The 21,286-nt window shown below is 38.7% G+C and overlaps 1 protein-coding gene across 5 annotated transcripts; it reads left to right on the top strand.

Annotated features, from left to right (window-relative positions):
• Positions 1–873: 873 nt before the first annotated feature.
• LOC144652985 (paired box protein Pax-6-like) lies at positions 874–17,479 on the top strand. 5 transcript variants are annotated; one of them, XM_078512886.1, is made up of 9 exons: positions 874–1,002; positions 5,341–5,471; positions 5,548–6,129; positions 7,075–7,274; positions 8,879–9,097; positions 9,664–10,027; positions 10,378–10,413; positions 15,816–16,041; positions 16,921–17,479. In XM_078512886.1, exons 2-9 carry the CDS (start codon positions 5,450–5,452, stop codon positions 16,979–16,981), a joined length of 1,710 nt encoding a protein of 569 aa, XP_078369012.1. In that variant the 5' UTR covers positions 874–1,002; positions 5,341–5,449; the 3' UTR covers positions 16,982–17,479. The 5 variants fall into 5 exon arrangements, with proteins under 5 accessions (XP_078369012.1, XP_078369008.1, XP_078369011.1 ...); XM_078512882.1 differs by having other exon boundaries at positions 7,075–7,286; XM_078512885.1 differs by lacking the exon at positions 874–1,002 and adding an exon at positions 1,194–1,481 and having other exon boundaries at positions 7,075–7,286.
• Positions 17,480–21,286: the final 3,807 nt, after the last annotated feature.

Below are 21,286 nucleotides of genomic sequence, written 5' to 3'. Positions count from 1 at the left end.
CAAGTTTAGCTCATGTTGTTGAATAATTCCGCCTCAACAGGTAATTAAAATACTATGGGCAGCCCATGACCCCTATTTAACCAACTTAACAATAACAGGGTCAGCTTAACGTAAACGAAGAGGAAATTAATGTCTTACAAACAAACTACCCTCGAGTACTGAATTTGCGGAATGCGCGCAGAAGCAAATATATAATGAAAAATAACGAGTTCATTCCTACACTAGAGTGAAGTGAGACGGCTTTTTGTTAATTCTCTACTGATCTGTTAACCAATCATAGCCCTGCTCGTAAATTGAATAGAGATCCCAGCTTGGTTGTAATATTGAAGCATCTCGAAGCTTGATTCAGCGTTGGAAATCAGGCGTAAACATGCCTTAAACAAATTAACAATGTGCCTCATTTTTGGTATTTATCTTAAGCTTAGCAGAATCAATCTGCAGACACTAGTAGACTCGGAACACCTTGCGTTTATTGTAAAGAAAAGAGAAAACGCAGCCTGAATGCTTAAAGTAAGGAATGCGCACTATCGGCGAGATGTTTCGTCCTTTGTTCCGGAAAACAACAGAGCCCACAAATGCGTCAATTGCATATAAAAAACATAATTCAACTTTCATAAAAATAGACTACAAAAGTCGACGTTTGCACGAAACCGAGTGAAACTAGACGAAATTTCACCATATAGGTATATTTTTCCGAGCTTGTTGCAAAATAGAAAGTAAATTATTCCAGCAGTTGAAAGAACTGCTCATTTTTTTCCGTCACGAATTTGCGTCAAGCTGAACTTGCCGTGGTTAGAGCGGATGATTCTGACAAATAGCTCCAGGCGAAAAAACATTAGTGGAGTATATTACGAGCTAGTTAATCAAGCATCTAATATACATAACAAAGGAAGAGCACTCTAGGACTCCCTATTTATTGGCAAACCCTTTACAAACTTCTTATACCTTTGTCAGGAATATTTGCCGAAGCCAAGCAAGTCGAGCACACACTCGCTTAAAAAGGTAAAGTGAGTTGCTATTTTTTGTCCTCTTGAAATATAGCTTGTTGTGTTCCTTTTCACTTAGCATACTTAAACAATTAGAAATAGAGATAGGGATTTTTTTTAGTTCTGCGGCCAGATTTATTTCTTTGTATATAAATGTGAAGGAATTTGGTTGTTTTCGAGTCGCTTAGTTTCGAAACGCGTCCAAACGTAAAAAGCTAATTCGCGCTGTGTCTGTTGGCAGCGTTCTTTTCAACGATTTGTCTCGCATGTTTTCCTGCTATCTCATGCTTGACTATAGTTGTGATAAATCGCTGGCAAACAAACAATTTCGTCCACAAATCCTTCCTGACGCCTTGACACGAGTTCTTGTTTACTTCACAAATATTTGCCGAAGAGGAAAGCCATGAGAGCCTTCCACGTTCGCTGGAACTAAGATCAGGACAGCCAAACCGTCGTTCCGTATCGAGTCTCGATATCCGATGAAGATACCACTTGGTGAGTTGTGGTAAGACAGGGACGATTTTGTTTTACATTTCTGGTTCATTGGTTTAACACGGATTCATTCGAGTGAGGTGTGAAGTTAGGGTAGAACGGCCCAGTGATCTGTGATGGCCGAGTAAATACCTTTTAATTCGATTATCGCAACGAACAGCAAGGTGCAGCACAGAAATTCAGTGAGCGCGAAGGTTAACTCGATCCAACTGAAAGGATCTGCGAGAAATTTTAAGACCCTGCGCTGAAAAGATCAGTCAGAATCTCAAGGGAAGAGGGAGACTCAATTAGAGTTGAGCAGCTCACGGAAATTTTCGTGCGCTTAATTTGGTTTCAGCGTATGTCGTTTATAGTTGGTTCTTGTGGAACCTAAGCAGTTTTTTGCCGCAAAAACTGCGCGTCGTTTTTTCTTGAGCAAATTCACGAGAGGAGCACGCCATTAGCGTGAAGAGATACACTTTTGGATCTGTTGAAGCCTGTGATTTTTATTGCCACACATCAGTGCTCTAGAATACTGAAGCATGCAATTCAGCTTAGACGCAGTAAGCGTTTCGTCCCTCTCTGCTGATCTGCGTCAAATTAGCACTGGCGTGCACGATAGGAACCCCTTTAAAAAACACGAAACTGAACGGCAAATCAGTGAACTTGAAAATAAGAAAGACAAAAACATGGACGGTGTAGCGAACTGGATAAGTTGCTGTTAGTTGACGAAGAACGAGCCCGCGAAGGAATCGTCATGTTGCGAGAAATTGGGCCTAGCTTACATTTATGTTGCGATCAAGAACATTGTTTTGGCAATTTTTGTACGAGAATGCTTAATTCAGAAGAAAAACGCTGAACTTTTTGAAAGATTAGTGTGTGTTTTCTCGGGTGAAGAGTCCCTTCTCTTAAATATGCGAATCTTTTGAAACTCATGGTTGTCTGCACATTTTAGGTAGTTCGGTACACTTTAATTTTAACAAGGAACATTAAAACTAGATGCTTATCTTTCGATGCCTCAAGTATGGGACAGATAAAATGATAACACAGGAAAGGTAGAATATAGGGCTTAGAGGATGTTTGAGCTATGCCTTCAATACATGCGCATACATCTTATAATCTTGTTCTAATTTCGGCGGAAAGTAGACAATTCTAGATCAGGCACCCAAAGGAGTATTATGTTTGTCGAAGTCTTCACATGTTTTTATTTATTGTTTCTTTTCCGTTTGCATCAAAGCATTAATATAAGTCACTGATTCAAGGGCTTTTCCAAACTGGCCTTAAAATCTAGTAAAAGAGAAGACTCTGAATTAAGTTAAAAGATCACGTTTTGGATGAAATGAGTGCTTGAAATCGTCTTCATCGGAGAAGGCACGTTGAGAAGAAAATAACCCAGAGTCGTTATTATGTTATCGACCCGCGCCGCTCCGAGCCACAAATAGATTGTTATAAGAAGCAACGCTCTCTTGATTTCGTGCCTGATGCCGGGCGCTCTTGCGTGCAAAAGGCTCTTCAATGGTTTTCCGTTTGATCAAGTACCCCCTTACCCACTTTGGATTTCAAAGGTCAAAACTATTTTCCGCGCATAAGTAATGTAATCTTGACTTGGCGAGAGAACTACTTGGATTCCTTTTTTTGCTCTCAATGAGCGTAGTTTCATCTTAAATATATTTTATCCGAGCTCGCATTGCAAAGTCCACGTATTTTGAATCAACAAAATGAGTATTTGAAGTAGCCCAAGGGCATAATTACCCAAGATTGGTTTAAAAATTCCAATACATGTCTTTTACGATTTAACCAAAAGTGGCAAGAAACCTCTGGAATGTTAAAGGAAAATTACAAAAGAACCGGTTCAAACTCACTCTGAAAACAAAAAATATATAAGCACAGAAGTTAAACGCATTTCAGCCTGAGTAGCCTAATATCGCACTGTTTTGTACTCGAAACCAACCGCGCGTTAAATCTCTCGTTGGGTACATAAAGATTAATCGAAATGGTCTTCCATGACATGGGCACGTGGTTAAGCTTTTTGATCAGCTACACTTTTTTGGGTGTTGCGACGAGAAAACTTCACTGGAAAAACTCGAAGTGCTTTGCTTTCTGGTGAAGAGAAAGGAAAATTCCAATGTGATGACGTCATAGACTTCCAATGAAGAAAGGAATTTGACTGCGCGCGCCATGATAAAGAAAAATGTATGAACCGAACGGCTGGAGAATCTTGCTTCAATATTTGTGTCACAAAGACAATATAAAACTCACCCACTTAAAGCATGAAATGCCAGTAAATTATCTAAAACCGTAAATATCTGCTCCGTGATCTCGCTCAATCACCGTGATTGTCGAAATATAGCCTGAAGCAGTTAATTTCCAGATTGAAAAGCAGTTGATACAAAAAGCTAACCGCGATTTCCTTCCGAACCATTTTCGAAGCGACAAATTTCTGTCTAAGACCTGATTAACCAATTCGCGCCTTTTCAGCGGGCTCTTGTGGCATCAAGTGACTGAGTTCCCTTGTTAACAAGTCAACAGCTCCTTAAAAATTCATCTCACGCCCTCCAGTTATTAATATTCAACGGACCCATTACTTGCGCATTTCATAATTAGAAGTCAAAAGGTCTTGTATACGCTCAGGGGCAAGTCGGAAAACAATAATCAAATGCAATTTATATTGCGCCATGATATGAGAGAAATCATTTTTCAGGACCAACATTACAAACGCAAGCTCGCCACAATCTAACGAAATCGAGATTGCTACTGCTTCTTCACTGGGCTTCATCCTTGCATGAAATTGGCAAAAGTGGCTCAATAATTTATTGCGCGAAAAACAAATAAGAAAAACACAACAATGACCAGTGGGCGCTAAGTAGTTTCTAGTGCGCGTTGTTCGTGCAGCAATTTTCCGCCTTCCCCTCGTCGGAAAACAACAAAAGATTTTTTGCCAAAGAGATGCAAATTTGGTTGCCTAGCTTCGCCGAAAAAATAGAGCTTTGTAGGACGCTATTAAAGTGTCTACAACACAAAGAGCAGTTTTCAATAGGGCTCGAGATCATATTCATTTCACTTCTTGATAGTTTTCCGTTTGTTTTGTATCTTGTTTCGCTCGGCGCCAGTTTCGCTTCCGCTCTGTCCGTTGTTTGGTGTAGTTAAGGCAGCACACTGATACGGTACAGTGAATATTAGATCTCTAACTAGAAATCGGTCACAGTTTACTGCATCTCGCACCTTACTGTCTTTCTCCTTGGCGCAGATTCCTTTGCACTGTCAAAAAAGTGCGCGACAGAGAGAAATCAAAGATAATTGCGCAGCTTACTTATGCTAATTCTCTACGCACAATCTCGACGCAGTTAACAAACAGGAAATTCGCAATGTTCTAACGCACAAAGAGGTCTGATGTAATAGGACCTTCATAGCGCTGCGCGATCGTACTCAATTTGAAAGCGATCTCTTGGAATCGTAGAAAAAATTGACTTTGGTGGTCGACCTTGCGAATCTTGTGTCGAAATCCCGGGGGAAGAAATTGACTATCAAGCGATAATGCTTTTATTAAACACAGATGAGTGACAGATCCGCCGTTGTTCAATTGTTTTCCGGTCACCCAAATTAGGTTTACAGAACAATACCTTTCTCAACGAACCAATCAAAAATTCGTTTTGAGAAAATCTGTCAATCAGTTTTGACTTGGGTTCGTTGCAATATTCCGAAAGCCAAGGAATTGAAGGGTGCGATCATTTGCAAGTTTCACGTCCGAAACCACGAGGTGTGTAATTGGAATGCGAACTTGGCAAGGGGCTTCGCTCTGTCTGCTTTCTGCTGTGCTTGAAACGCTTCAGTGATCTGCAGTAGAAACTTGATAGTATTTGTGCTCTTTATTTGATTTTCACAGGTTTTCGCTTACGGCCCAGTGACAGTGTTTAGTAACGCCTGACTGAGCTCGAAGCGCCTGAGTGATTTTTGGAAAAGGTAAAATACACACGGATCGACGGGTCCCCGGAATGGCTCACACTGCGAAGCAAGGTAGCTAATGAATGTTGTGTTTAGTAGCAAAACAAATCCGAACGCACAGTCTAAGAGCTTATTTACTGCTTCACAGGACACGGAGGGGTTAACCAGCTTGGAGGCTTGTTCGTCAATGGAAGACCTCTTCCCGATGTTATTCGATCGAAAATTGTTGAGCTGGCTCAGAGCGGAGTCAGGCCATGTGACATTTCCCGGCAGCTGAGGGTTTCACACGGTTGTGTCAGCAAGATTTTATGCCGATTCTACGAAACTGGCTCCATCCGGCCAGGGGTAATCGGTGGAAGCAAGCCGAAGGTAGCAACAGGTCCCGTCGTTGGCAAGATCGCGGATTACAAGCGTGCAAACCCAACCATGTTTGCCTGGGAAATTCGCGACCGGCTTTTGAGCGAAGGCGTTTGTACAACGGACAATGTCCCTAGCGTTAGTTCCATCAACAGAATTGTTCGAAATCGTATCAACAGCGGGGACAAAATGAGTCCGACTAAAGAAGAGGTTGCAAACGGAGCTGCAGAAGTTAATATGAAAATGGAGAGTAGTGTTCATATGCCGCGAAATTCGTATTCTATCAGTGGAATACTCGGAATGGGTGCTCACCCGCCGAATTCTGGTCCATCGAACAAGAGGAAACATTCTGTTGAGAGCGCAGAAAGCACAGGTATCATAGCGTGTTTTATTTGTAGTTTCGAAGTTGTGTGATGGAATTTTTTTTGTCGTGAGGAAACCCTATACCTAGACATGACCTTCTGCACATGCGCCCCGTGGTTTTGTAATTCATATCGTTGGCGCGCGCGCGAAAATTTTGTTTACATAATTTAAAAATTTAATCAGTGGCAAAAGTTCGGCAAAATATGACTTTGTGCCCATATTTAATCTCATTTGTATACAAATTTTGTAATTTCTTTATTCAGTTACAAAATTTGGCAAAAACAGAATTCGATTTGGGAGCTTTTGAGGCTGTTGTAAGGAGTCAAACTCAGTATTTGAAACGCCAGTGACATTGACCTTCGGTTAATATTTTTGTGAAGTACGTTTGTTCTTAATCTGTGCGATAATTTTTCAGAACGGAACTTATGTTAAACAGCGAAGTCACTGCTAGGAAAATACTTGGCAAGATATAAAACTTTTTTGCCCTTGAAAATTTCAGTATAAAACAATATTAATCCCAGCATTGATCATTAAAATAAAGTGTAAAATTAAGTTTGCTATTTACAAGTTCAGTCAAATTATTTTGTATCACACGTCTCAGAGGGTTCCAGTCACAATATTTGTAGATTTTTTTCTTCCAAGCATCTGCAGATTCCATTGAAAGGCATAGATATTTGGTGTAAAATACTTTTCACTAACTGGATGTTCAGAAATCGAGAAAAATACAGCTATGACCGTCACAAATAATTTTGCTCTGACAAAGGTGCTAACACTTGAAATGCCAGCTTTTCCAAATTCACTATATTGGTTTATTTGCCTTTATCAACTTCCAGTTCATAATAAACTTTGTCTCACTTGCTTGCCAATGCAGTGCAATGATTTCCGTAAAAACAACAACTTTAATTAATCTCCGAAATGGCTGATTAGTGTTAACAGTTTAATACTTGTATTAAAGGAAGTCATTCTGAAGAAGAGGTCCAAGCCGAAGGGGATGCCACCTCGCCAACAGATCTTCATGGGCGTAAGATAGTGCGTCGTCAACGCACTACATTCTCTGGTGACCAGATTGAGCAGCTGGAAAAGACTTTTGAGAAGACTCACTATCCAGACGTCTTCACTCGCGAAAAGCTTGCACATGATGTTGATCTTTCTGAGGCAAGAATTCAGGTACTAAAGTCATTGCTGTTAATGCTGGAAAAGGATTTAAAAAGATTGCAGTGTTTAGGTTTTGACTTAAAAGAACTGGGATTGTCTATCACTGCATGAGACTCGCTTTCTAACAAATTGCCTAATGCTGATCAGCGAAGTAGAGAATAATCCGCGCTTACAGTAACCAATTCTAAGCTTGATTTTTTCAAATTCAGCAATAAGTCGTCATAACAATGAAGGGTGTTACAGGTGCAAAAAAAGTACAAAAGTTTTTATCAGTTTATTCCTTTTCCCAATTATAGGAATATTTTCTACCTAAAATCATCCTTAAAAAAGGGGTGTCGAATGGTTAATACAAGACTTTGCGAAATGGCGAGACTGATATTTTTTCTGCGAGCCAGAGACCATTTAAGCCTTGTAAAAGAAATCAAGACTCAGAGAAGGTGTCAAAGAAAAATTCTAGATGACAAGACCCCAGAAATTTGGCTAAAATTTTGCAAGACACGCATTTTTTGAAGGATCACTCACCACCCCTTAAAAATAAGAAAAAAATTGACTATCTTTCTTTGCAAGAAGATTATCCATAGTTTTTTCGTCAGTTGTTTTTTAAGTTGTTTGTTCATTTACATTGCCATGTTTTTCCAAAATAAGTTCTTTTGTCGTGATGTGTAACAGTATTGGTTGCTAGCCCAAATCAATTAGAAATAATAAAATAAGATGATCAATAAAAAAAATCAAAGAATTTCTCTTCAAACGAGATTGTTTAAAAAAAAAACTAGCATTAATCAATTAGAAATAATAAAATAAGATGGTCAATGAAAAACATCAAAGGATTCCTCTTCAAATGAGATTGCTTTAAAGTGCTTTTGCATCTGTAACCCTCTATTTCTTCAGTGATGTTCTCATTGTAACCTTCATTTCAACATTATTTCATTTGTCAGTTTTGATTTTCCAGCTTAGCAGTGATGGATTTAACCTGGTCTAATTTCTCTTATACTTATGTGCAAGTAATTTAATGTGTGTAATTTTGTACAGGGCAAGTAACCAGTAACTGCTGCTTAATATATATTTATAATTAAGCTGTTTACAGGTAGTCAGCATATTTTCAGGATGATGCATTTTTTCTGTCATTTCACTGGTTTGGTGCCATGCAATTACCCGCAATCTCACTGATTAGTTTCAATGTTACAACAGTATTTACAAGATTCAGTGCTTTGAGTATTTAAAAGTGAATGTAAAACTTGGATCAACAAACACATGTTATCCAATAATCAAACATTTCTCAAAACAAGCTTGATTAAGAAGGTAGTCATTTTCCAGAACAAAACAATAATACTGATTATATAAATAAGTACCCTTCTTGAACAAACACCAAACCATTTAAATTTTTAGCCTAGAGCCATTTTTTAATGCACTTTTGAATTTAAAAGTGAAAACTTTAAGGCCTTTTCTTTTTTAAACCTTTTCCATTCTAAAATTATTCTCAATATTGGTCATTGAATTTTGTTTAGAATATGCATTCCTCACACTTAAAATATTTACAATGGTATTTGGTTGACACCAAAACAGAAGTGTCATCCAGATCTTGACTCCTACCTTCCCGTTCGCAGGTGTGGTTCTCAAATCGACGAGCCAAGTGGAGAAAGCAAGAAAAGGTGCCCCCTGTTGGCAGCCCCACAGCAGCTAGCCCTGCCCAGACAGTGCCAACGACGTTTATTAACACAGCTACTGGGTACCCTACAACTGTGATAAGCCCTCCTCCAAATCACCCCACACCAGTGCACGAAGAGAACATGCCATCTCATCATCAATACAATCAAGTTCATGACGTGAGTTTTACAACTTCTGTTGCATAACATTTGGTCGGATGTGAAAAACTGAATTACAAATCACAAAACAATATGTGTGTTAGAGTTTTAAAGTGAAAATTTTTGGGGAATTCACAAATTTGGTGAAGAAATTTCCTTGCATAGTGTGGCTTTTAGAATAACTAGTGTTGTTTTGTCTTTGATAGCAGTCTTGTTTTCTTAGTGTGCACACACTAGAAAGCCATTCAAAGTCAAGTTCAAAGTTCAGAAACTCAACAAGACACTTTTACTACTTGTGAATGGGTTGTCTGATATCTGTCCCTGAGTTATGGTCAAATGTCTATTTAAACTGCTTTTTTTGTTTTCTTTTTATGATGCAAATATTAAAACAAACAAACTGTACTGCAATTTGCAAATTATTTGAGGCAAAATTCTCAAGTTTGATCCAATCAAGATGGATGTTTTCTGTGGGCTTAATGGGATTCTGCATGACATCATTACCTTCTTTCCTCCTGCATACAAATGTGGTTTATGCGTTTAACTAATTTCTAAGTTTTAACCCCAAGTTTTAATATAATTGTCAACAGGATGCCCCAGTGAAAGCAGAATTAACAGAGCTGAAACCAGTTTCCGATCCCAACCTGACCATGCATACAACTATGCATACAACTATGGGTATTCCCAACTTGGCTCCGCCACCTCAGGTTCAGCAGCAATCTTATGACATGATGCGATCTTCAGCTGCGACACACAGCCCGACATTTATTGCCGTCCCAAGCAGTAACTTGGTGCAAGCTGCCCATCCCATGGCTAATGGACAGGGGTATACAATGCGCCTCAGTGACCACACTCAGTCACACCCAGCGAGCAGCAACAGCTCCTCAGTAGGGTACACCACTGTTGGACAAAGTGTGATGACTACTTCACCCTCTTATGCCTCTTATGCCTCACGTAAGTATCTACCCACCCAAAACATACATAAAAAAAAAATATAAAAGTGTAAAAGGTATATAAAAAAAAGATAAATGGGGACACTAAAAAAAATATAAAAAAATAAAAAATAATAATAATATATAAATAGATATAAAATATAAAAAAAATAATAATATATAAATAAAAAAATAGAAAAAAAATATAAAAATACTAACCCACCCACAAAAAACTTATTGCAGACAGCACTGTTACCCATTTGAAGAGTACATCTTTGACAAATGAAAAATTTTGGAGCAGCTAAAAACATCAAAAGATGATTTTGTCACAAAGTTATTTTGCTAATATTTTTTTTGTTGTTATCTGTTTAGGTAGCCCAGTACAGTATCAGCGAGTCATTACTAGTGGTAAGTTGTGATTCAAAATTGATAACAACACATTGTCTGACAATATTTCAGAGAATGTATCCTTAAGATCCACAAACTTAATTTGGCTCATTAAATAGAATTCGCTCAAAATCTCTCCAGTAATTTCTTATTATAAGTAAGTAACAAATATGGAATTAGCCTGGAGAAAAATTGTTTTCTTTATGAAATCTGGATAAAAACTTTTTACACATCCTGGTAGCCTCGACGGCCATTGGCCGGATCGTGAAATTTGGTAAAGTCCAACCATTCGCTCTAATACAAATATTGCAGCTACATCGCTAAAATACCGATACTTGTGAACAACAAGTCTTGGCCTTTTAAACTGGATGAACCGCATTGAACAACTTTGATTATCAAGAAAGAGACGAGGATCTAAATTTTGGCTATTTTGGACGTTAAAGGCCAGCTCAAATTTTCCTTAACTTTATGTAGTAAAATATAAAAGTGGCTCGTACTCACAAGTTAAACTGCATATCAGCGGCAAGCTCCATCCTTCCCCTCTGAGAATATGTAAAAATATTTGGCCGTTCTCTACTCCTTCGATTGTTGACAAGGGGCGAAACAAGTGCTACTCGGCGGATTTCGCCATGTTGTCATCATAACAATCGAACCAACTTCAGTACCAAAAGAGGAGAATTTTGTTAGATCACTAGTACATTTATCTCGCAGCGAAGGAAGAAATCACCCTGCAATCCGCTTTAATCTGAACGGAAATTATCACGTCGAGATAGTCCATTTTACAGCAACTTTTACAGCCACATATCGATCTTCTACTGCACGCCATCTTGGTTTTAACATCCGCTGACCAGTTTAGTCGGTCAGTATAAAATATGGACTGCGGACTGCGGACTGCGGACTGGGTATAAAACACGGACTGGGGTATAAAATGCGGACTCAAACTGCGGACTGGGTATAAAACATGGACTGCGGTATAAAATGCAGACTAAGCATGCAAAATGCTACCAAACGTGACCTGATGTTAAAAATAACTAGAAGCAAGGCTAGCTCGATAAAGTTAGCCTTTTTTCCTGCAGAAAGCCTGCTCGTAGGTTACAGCAAAGTACTGTCAAAACAACTTAAAATTCCTCCAATTGTGAGGAACTTAAAATTTGTGTTTGTTTCATTCGTTTTAGTCTTTGATTCTTGAATCGGGGTTGCAGTGGAGACTCGACTCAAAACTTTATATAATGTTGTCGATTTCATTACAGATAACTCGAACCTTCTCCGATCCTCCAGGTGGTTTTTTCCCTAATAATTTATTACCCTTCCTAACTCGAACTCCCGATATCTCAAACCTGTTTCGATCTCCCTTGAAGGTTCGAGTTAGTTATCATCATTCAACTCTATATCTCAGTATATCTGGCCAGCCTCAAGCGGTAGCCCGGGGTGGGGGGGGGGGGTCCTCCCTATAATGGCCTATACGGGGAGGCTCCGCCCGAAAGGCGTACCTTTTTCAGGCTTCAGGTATATAAAAGGGTAGGGATTTCACGAGTTTAAGTATATGAAAGGGTATGGAAATCTGTCATTTGGCTATTTAAAAGGGCCTTTAATTAAAATATTTCGAACAAACGCAATTTATGGCTGTATTATTTTAATTTAATAGGCGCTTCATAAAAATGACAAGAAAACGTCCTATTTTAAGTCCACGCCATGTCTCTTAGGTATATGAAAGGGATACCTTTTTCAGTTAAAGGTATACGAAAGGGGTACAATTTCTGTCAAAAATGGTATATGAAAGGGTAAGGGGTTAGAACTTGGGGCGGAGCCTCCCCGTATAAAACTTTTTTGAGTATTCCCCCCCCCCCCCCCCCCCCCCCCCCCCGGGAGCGGCAGGCACGTGAGAATTTGACAAACAATCCTAATTTGCATGACAATGAAAACCGGGTCAGACGTTTTTCCCCGTATGTTTTTCTCTTCTGCCAGTAGAACTTTTTAGCTTCTTCTGTACTTGAAATTTCGTACCTCTTTTTGGTATTACAGGAGTCTGAGGGCCTGTTTATATGGAGGAGAGTTGTCCCTGGTAGGAGGGTTACCCTCCATACCGAGCCACCCCGGGCGAGAGAGCTTTTCATACGTTTCTTTATAAATAGCTGCGAACCGTTTATATGAGAAATTGCAAAGTTGACTCGGGGGGCAGGGTGACCCTGGGTGGAGGGTCACTCGCTTTGAAGGGAGGGTGACCCTGGGGAGCGAGCCAACTTTTTTCCATATAAACAGTTTGGTTATTTTTGCCTCGCCTACCAGGGACAAGTTGACACATACGGAGCATGCGCAAACGCTAAAATCAGCAAAAACAAAAGTGCAGATAAATTGAAATCAAAGTCGGCGGTAAATTAGTCCAAAAAATGGTCTTGGTCGACGATTCAGCGTTCCTGATTTTAGAAAAAGCAGACATAATAGATGTTTCAAAACAACTCTCGCCAGTCTTATGAACCGAGAGGGCCAAGTTTTGGCTCGGTCAACAGGGACAACTTTCTCATCTAAACGCTCGGCAAAAGATGGCTCGGGGGAGAGGGTAACCCTCCTGCCAGGGACAACTCTCCTCCATATAAACAGGCCCTGAGGGGTGTTGAATAAGCGAATGGCGAAACGTGAAAACAAACCGTGTGTTAGTGTAGCGAAAACAAGCAAATTTCGGCAAAATTCGTACGTGTCTGTCACGTGAAGCCAGACGATAATCCTCTCAACATTCGAGTTAGGAACCGGAGTTTTGAATCGCAACATCGAGCTGCCGTTTTAACAAGGAATAATTCATTTCGAAAATGGAATGTTAAAGAAATAAAATTCCTAAACGAAATAATTTACTCTTTTGTTGTTTTGACTGTAAGGGGCTCCGTAAGGTAGCTTGTTTTGACTGTATTAAGGAACTTTGCAGAGGAAGATCATAATTGTTCGTGGTGAATCCCTACAAGTTCAACGGAAGACGAAACGGTAAACTTTGAACAAGATTTATTCACTATCTTTGATAACAAACAACAGTGCAATACAGGGCGACAACGATAACAAACGTCACATACGCCGTTGCGTTACATGAATCATCCGCACAGTTTTGGCACGAACAATAGAGACATTTAGATTCAGGTTTTCGGCTATAAACGTCAAATCGCAAAGGTCTAGGAATCACGTGACCAGGCCCCGGGGTCACGTTTGAAGTTTTCAACGTACGTTTTCGACGGCAAAAGGTAGCTTTTTACGTTGGTGATTTCCCTCAAGGTTTCTTCTCTTTTATTTTTTTTAGTTATCTCACGTATTGATGCTATAGATATCCGAAGTAGTTATTTGTCTAGACGCAGAGAAAAAATTCAAGTTGAAAGAGTGCAGATTGAGCATTTTGTCTTCTTTTGAAAAACAAGCACTTGTATATGTCAAAAATCCAATATGGCAGCGGAAAGCTCGCAAGTAAATTCTCGGAAACTCACCGTATATTTCTCAAAAAACATCCAGTGGAACGGACGAATGTTTTGAAGGCGAACCAGTCAAATTTCAAGAACGATGTGAGCGTTAATTAAGGTAAGCGTCTTCTTTCACAGATACCGAGCAGAGCATTTTTTTGAGAGAATTGTATTTATCGTGAAAGAAAAAAATAAATTTTGATTTTGCGGTGAATCTTGACGAGCAGTTTGTGTGCTTTTCTTCGTGCCGCCTTCAACAACCGTCAATAAAAAAGCGGCGTTAGACCGGATTACTGGTAATTTTGAATTTTAGAATTTGACAAGTCATCTTTCCTTTTAGTTAACTTGTTTTCTACGCGAATTTGCTCGAGGTTGGAGACGTCTAGCTAAACCGGTGGAATTTATGATACCTCAAACGCCAAACAACTAACCTTAAACGGCTGTTTGCGGTTTGCTGTTAAAGTAAAAAACCTGTAGCTAAATTGTTTTGCTCAAGTATACATCCTTGAAGGGATGTCGTTATTCGCTTTTAAACGCATTTTATATGCTCAGTCCGCGTTTTATACCGTAGTCCGTATTCTATACCCAGTCCGCAGTCCAGTCCCAGTCCACAGTTTGAGTCCGCATTTTATACCCCAGTCCGTGTTTTATACCCAGTCCGCAGTCCGCAGTCCGCAGTCCATGTTTTATACTGACCGTTTAAACTGGTCAGCGGAAGTTAAAACCAAGATGGCGTGCAGTAGAAGATCGATATGTGGCTGTAAAAGTTGCTGTAAAATGGACTATCTCGACGTGATAATTTCCGTTCAGATTAAAGCGGATTGCAAGGTGATTTCTTCCTTCGATGCGAGATAAATGTACTAGTGATCTAACAAAATTTTCCTCTTTTTGGTACTGAAGTTGGTTCGAATTGTTATGAGGACAACATGGCGAAATCCGCCGAGTAGCACTTGTTTCGCCCCTTGTCAACAATCGAAGGAGTAGAGAACGGCCAAATATTTTTACATATTCTCAGAGTGGAAGGATGGAGCTTGCCGCTGATATGCAGTTTAACTTGTGAGTACGAGCCACTTTTGATATTTTACTACATAAAGTTAAGGAAAATTTGAGCTGGCCTTTAACGTCCAAAATAGCCAAAATTTAGATCCTCGTCTCTTTCTTGATAATCAAAGTTGTTCAATGCGGTTCATCCAGTTTAAAAGGCCAAGACTTGTTGTTCACAAGTATCGGTATTTTAGCGATGTAGCTGCAATATTTGTATTAGAGCGAATGGTTGGACTTTACCAAATTTCACGATCCGGCCAATGGCCGTCGAGGCTACCAGGATGTGTAAAAAGTTTTTATCCAGATTTCATAAAGAAAACAATTTTTCTCCAGGCTAATTCCATATTTGTTACTTACTTATAATAAGAAATTACTGGAGAGATTTTGAGCGAATTCTATTTAATGAGCCAAATTAAGTTTGTGGATCTTAAGGATACATTCTCTTCAATCTTCTGTCTTTTGATGTTAATAATTCTTTTTTTTTGTAATAATGACTGCTGTTGAAATTCTGACAAAATGCTGATGCAAACTCAGGCATGCAGCTTTTAAGTTTATAGATATGGACAAAATTTTGTCCTGATATATACGTGTAATAAACATCATTAATTCTTCCAATCAGTACTGCACTTAATCAATTTATTAGGTACCATGTGGCCACCAATTTGTATTAAATAAAGATCTTCCTAGCAATTTGGAAGGAGGAAAGGAAAGTGAAAATCACAAATATTTTTTTGCGTTTGTCACTTTCGTCATAATTTGTTTGGCTAAATGAATTCGAAATTGGTAAAAATGCATGCAAAAACTCTTCTGGTTTGTGAGTGTATGTACACGAGTCTGATCTCTCTCTCTAATCTCTAAGTCATTAAATTATTTATTATTCTAATTATATAATTATTCTAATTATATTCTAATTATATAATCTCGGACCTTTTTCTAACCTTTCAGGAGGAGATATTGGTCAGGCTACTTCTCCCCCTGCAGCCAACCCTGCCCCTGGATATGTACTCCCCCCTGTGAGTACACTTACTAAAGGCCAGATCCCAGCAGATATGACTGGCCAGTTCCCACCAGCAAGTTATGCTCAAGTTCAGCCGCCGTACCCTGACCAGTGGATTCCATATGCTCCTCAGGGGTTCATTGGAAGGCCAACAGTGTTCCTTCCTGCCAACTGGTAAGACTGTCATCAAGTATTTGTATGTTGTATTTGTTCTGTTTGAAATTGATGTCCAGTAACTATTTCTCCTTCCTCAGGCCTGTTCCCATACATTCTTTTTTTATATAAAAGTTTGACATAAAACAACATGGTTTTTGGTCAGTGCATTAGTATTTTGCACAACTATTTCAACATGGCTTGGGATCCTTGTGTTTTGTATTTAGCTAAGACACTTTGCTGGCAAATTCTTGGGCCCAAAATGCTGAGAGTACATGTGAGGGTGGGGAGGCCTGGGCTTATGCTCGTCCCGTTTTAGTCCGGCAAAGCCTGGGGTATGAGGAACGAGTGCCTGCTCTGGGGACACATGATTTGATTGGCTAGATCTTTAACAAAGGAAATTCAAATTTAGCACATCAAATCTACCATTTTAAAATCTCTGTTGAAAAGGATTTTACTGTCTAAGAAGGATAAGCGGTTCTGGGGACAAGAATACGGCAGGAGTTGTTGCAGTGTGTTCTTTGACAAGATACTTAACTCACACAGTGCCTCTCTCCAACCTGATGTATAAATGGGTACTGCTGAATTTAATGCTGGGAGGTGACACTGGGATAGACTAGCACCTTATCTAGGGGGAGTAAAAAATACTCTTAGTTGCTTAATGCTACGGAAAATGGGATGAGCTCCAGTGGTATGAGACACTTTTGCCTTGTATGGACTTAACTAGAAACATTACCTTACACATAACCTGCAATGGAGTCAATGCAGTGGAGTATTTGCTAGTCAACTCATGATGCAAAAACTGTAGTTGTGTTCTGACATTGATGAGTTTTCAGTCTTGGAACAGACTCTGCATAGCCAGTGTCCTGATTCTTACTTAATCTTTAAACTTTTTTTCAGGACTGCTCCAGCCCCTCCTCCATCAAGAATGTCAGCCACAAAACTGAGCACCACTGCATAACATCAAGTTATGGTGGCCCTCCACAGTCATCATTATCGTCATCGTACTATCATCAATGATTGATCAAACATGGTGTTTTTATGCAAATTGGCTGTGGTATTTAAAATAATTCACACAACTTGTTGTGTGCTAGAGACAGGAGTTATTTGTGTTTGATTTTGAAAACAAGGTTGTGAATTTTATTAATGATTGATATGATCAATCTGTGTATACTTATTAGAACTTGTTTAGAACTTATTCCAAAACATTCCTCCTATAATTTGGGGGATTCCAAGAAATGTGATGTGAATTACTCAAAGCTGTAGCACTTTTTAGAAATTCAAACTATATTTTTGACTTAGTTTAAAAGTGCAATCTATTTTTGATAACTTGTGTGCAATACTTCTGAGAGAGTGATTATTTTGGTTCAAAAACCAAAGGGGTAATATTTTTTATTGTTAAGTAACTGAACGATTTCAATCCTCTTTAAAAATCTTTTTGTACTAATAAATAAAATTAGCAGATCGGGGGGGGGGGGGGGGGGGGGGGGGGGGGGGCAGGGGGCCGGGGGGGGGGGAAAAAAAATTAAAAAAATTAAAAAAAGGGGGGGAAACCCAACCCCCCCCCTACCCCCCCTGAGAAATCATCATGAATTAAAAATCATTTAATCCACATAATTTGTCATAAGTTATGGAACTCACTTTACAAGTAATCTTAGATCACATAAATCCTGCTAAATTCAGATGACTCTGGCAATCTAATTAATAGCTTATCTACAATAGGCTAAAATGAATTCATTTATTATTGAATTCTCTAATGGCCTGGTTAAAAAATCAATTTATGCTTTGCTAATGCAATAAATGTGTAGTGCACTTGTACAGACTTAGTTGTTGTGATCACAAAATGTTTGTTTGGAAAACATTGACGTCCATGTAGAGATGTACGTATGTAGGTAGGAATTTGCAAATTTAGATGTCTTAATTTACCAGTACATAACATTAGTCCAAAGAGGCCATGTCACCATTTACTTATTGGATAAAGGAAGAACCTTTTTTAGTCAGAGAGGCCTTGGAGTGAGGGCAAGAAGTGACTTTTTCCAGCTCTCGCCCCAGGGCCTTATTGGCCAGTGAGGTGTTTGCTGGCTAAACATTGAAGAATAAAGGGATTATATACCTGGTTTATAAATGAGAAAACAATGAATTGAAGTTCAGGTAACTTAGTTTCAAAAACCTATTTCCCATAAATATATATGGTAATTTGTTGCCAAAATTATATGTTTGTTCATGATGTGAAGAGCTTGAAATTTTGTGACATGTCCTCTTTGACCTTATTGTCTGGACAAGATAGTTTTTATAAGTTTAATAGTTGCATTACCATTAACAGGCTTGTTAGGATCCAACAGAGAGAGAGAGAAAGTTAAAATGAATGGAAAAAATTATGGTGTTTAAGTGTTGAAAGCTTCTATTGACTAGAATTCATTATTCTCTCCATCATTCACAAGTTCATCTTGTTGAAGTCCTAATGTTGATCAAGTAGTCTGTGAGTAACATTTAATGAGAAATCTTTACACAGTTTGCATTACAACCGTAGCATTTAACCCTTTCCTCCTAAAGTTAGGGCTTAAGCAATGTAAATTTCTAACTTTGGATAAGCGTGTCACCACTCAAGTGGAAGCTATTGAGAAGAACTTTCATTTTACGAAGGTCCCCCGGTATTTAAGAAAATACTGGGTACTTTATGGAGGTAAAGGGTTGAAGGCTAGTAGCTGGTCGTGACCTTTGTAAGGGGGCACCACGGGAGTTTTGGGGTGGGAGGAATTTCATACATTCTTAATACCACAAAGTACAAATGTGTTTTTTTCTATATATACGCGTGTTGAATGTATTGGCCATTTGTATATAATTGCAAGGTAGAATGCCCTCTAAACCTTTCCTCGCTTGAAAATTGCTTTAAGGGTGCATTGGTATAGGGAAGATATTTTTGAATTGTATTTTCACTTCATGAATAATTGAATTTGTCGAAGAATGAAGAGGCAGTGTTAGTAATACTTGGAGAGAAGAAGTGAAATGTCCAGAAATACTTCGTGTAAGTTTCCTAGAATATTTTGTATAATTATTTTATAGGAGCATCCTTTTGTACGGCATGATGTAAAATAGTTTTGGCAATATCCTCGTGATATGATTCAGACGAAATATCAACGTCAACCAGTTAGTTAGTTATATTTTGTGTAATTTTATTGTAAATTACGCTACGATACTACCACAATCCCACTGAAATAATTTGAACAAACCAGGATTTAATATACGTTTTAACTGTTCTCCGTTTATTAGGAGAGCTACACTGTATTAAAAGTATCTTTTTTAGATATTTTTATAATATAAAATCCGTAACGTATTTTAATAATGTAAGCGATGTTTCTAATCGTTTGTATAACTACGGAGATATTTTTCTACCTTAGCGATGTTCTCTAGAAAATATTTTTTGTAGGCACAGATCAAAACAGTATATTTTTTTTCATGGTCAATAAGATCTGTTGTACGTGTATGCACTATTTAAGCACCGCGATATGTATTTAAAGGGTACATTTAGTCGGTTTGTTAATAAAATGTTAACCTCTATTTCTACGTTGAGTGTTTACTGGTCACAATACCACTGGTTCTGGTTGACAGACCCCGTCGACGACCATGAGAGCTGAATCGTTCTATTGGTCATTTCCTGTTACTCAACAATTACTAACAGGGTTGTCACAGGTGAGGAAATGGTCAGGGAATATTGAGTCAGGGAAAGTTGACATTTTCAAGAAAATTGGAATAAACCGCTGATCATACTTGATGGCTGGGAAACATTTAAGGTCGATGTGATTTCAGCGATATGGTCTTTTCTTGGAAGTGTGGCTAGAGGCCGCTACTATATCTGACATTTTGATTTTATTTGGTCAGGAAAGTTTTATTTTTATCAGGGGAAAGTCAGGGAATTTTGAAAGCTTATGTCTGTGGCAACCATGTCAAAGTTCTGGTCAAATGGTCCCAAAGTTCTGATCCTACTCATCATCCAACGTCATTGGGTGAAAACCCTGGAACTGTTGGACCATGTTGAAAGAACGTTTGTTTTAGGTCAAACTTTCATTCAGCATCCCACTCCCAACATTTGAGAAACCGTATAAGAAAGTTCAAGGCATTTTAAAGAAAGGTTGGGCTTCTTTGACCACACGTCATTACAAGCTCAGGCAATGTAGGGTCATGAAGGAAGACGTTCTCAATCAATATAAAAAAGTTGACCAGGGCTCTAGCTAATAGTAAAAAAAATTAGTTGAAGTAAAAGACGAAATCTCTGATGTAGTCCTTTTGGCATTTAAGCAAGACGTTCTGCCACAAAAGGAGTGGTACATCGCACATATCACAGTTTTTGGGTCCAAAATGCAAATGTACTTTTGCAGTAATAGCACATTGTATTATGGAGTCAACCGACTGGAAACTATACATGCTTCAAAATCTCATCAAACCTAAACCAACCCAGGGCCTTCTCGGCGACGAGCTTTCAAAAACTTGTCGCCGAGAAGGCCCTAAACGAGGTTGAACCTAAACATGCGTGAGAAAGCAAGTAAGTTTATTAGTCATGCCATGACAAAATGTGATAAAACTTTTTTAAAATGTTAAACTGAATATTCCGAGTACAAACGAAACGATAACTGTCGAAAGAAATACGTATGGTGTTTGTCAGTATTTTAGGCTGTTGGTAGACTGACAAATGGGTTGGAAAATGGTCGCGCCAAGATCCTTTTTGAACTGGAACGTCTTGTTTAAGTGCCCTGTTCTAATCCACTTTAAAGCTCTAAAAATGTTACACTGAAGAGTAAATCTACCAAAACGCTATAAAATATGTTAGCATGAAAATTATTTGTACAATGATTTTAATCAAAATGTGAGCTCTTTGAGTCCCAAACTCGAAATCTGAATCTTCATTATCAGTCACCAGCTGTTAGGTTAAAATTCGCTTTCAAAAATTTGGTGGTACATCAAAAACATCTAATTGATTTTACAGTTTTTTCGCCGCTATTCTTTTACAACGTATTGACATTTTGAAGAAGTTCTAAGGAGCAGTTAGTTGTTGCCCTTTCGTGCCCTCGAAGTAATGGTCACTAATTTACAAGACCCTTTAGAAGGGAAGCAATTTATAGAAGTGCGCCAAGTGCGCCAAGCAAAGCTGGCAAAGTTTGATCAACCGCCACGTGACAGAAACTGCAATGACCACAACAAATATCACGGGAACTATTCCAAGAATGATCACTTCAACGACATGTAACACTGTCAAACAAACGCGTTCCTG

Source organism: Oculina patagonica, chromosome 5 (assembly GCF_052425735.1).
Source record: "Oculina patagonica isolate OP01 chromosome 5, crgOcupat, whole genome shotgun sequence".
NCBI lineage: Eukaryota > Metazoa > Cnidaria > Anthozoa > Scleractinia > Oculinidae > Oculina > Oculina patagonica.
Note: the sequence above shows the minus strand (reverse complement) of the source record. Positions and strands in the feature narration are given on the sequence as shown.

Coding starts and splice junctions, on each gene's coding strand:
- LOC144652985 (XM_078512882.1), top strand. CDS start 5,450: ATGGCTCACACTGCGAAGCAAG. Junction 10,028..10,377: donor TTATGCCTCTTATGCCTCAC/GTAAGTATCTAC, acceptor TTATCTGTTTAG/GTAGCCCAGTACAGTATCAG. Junction 10,414..15,815: donor TCAGCGAGTCATTACTAGTG/GTAAGTTGTGAT, acceptor CTAACCTTTCAG/GAGGAGATATTGGTCAGGCT.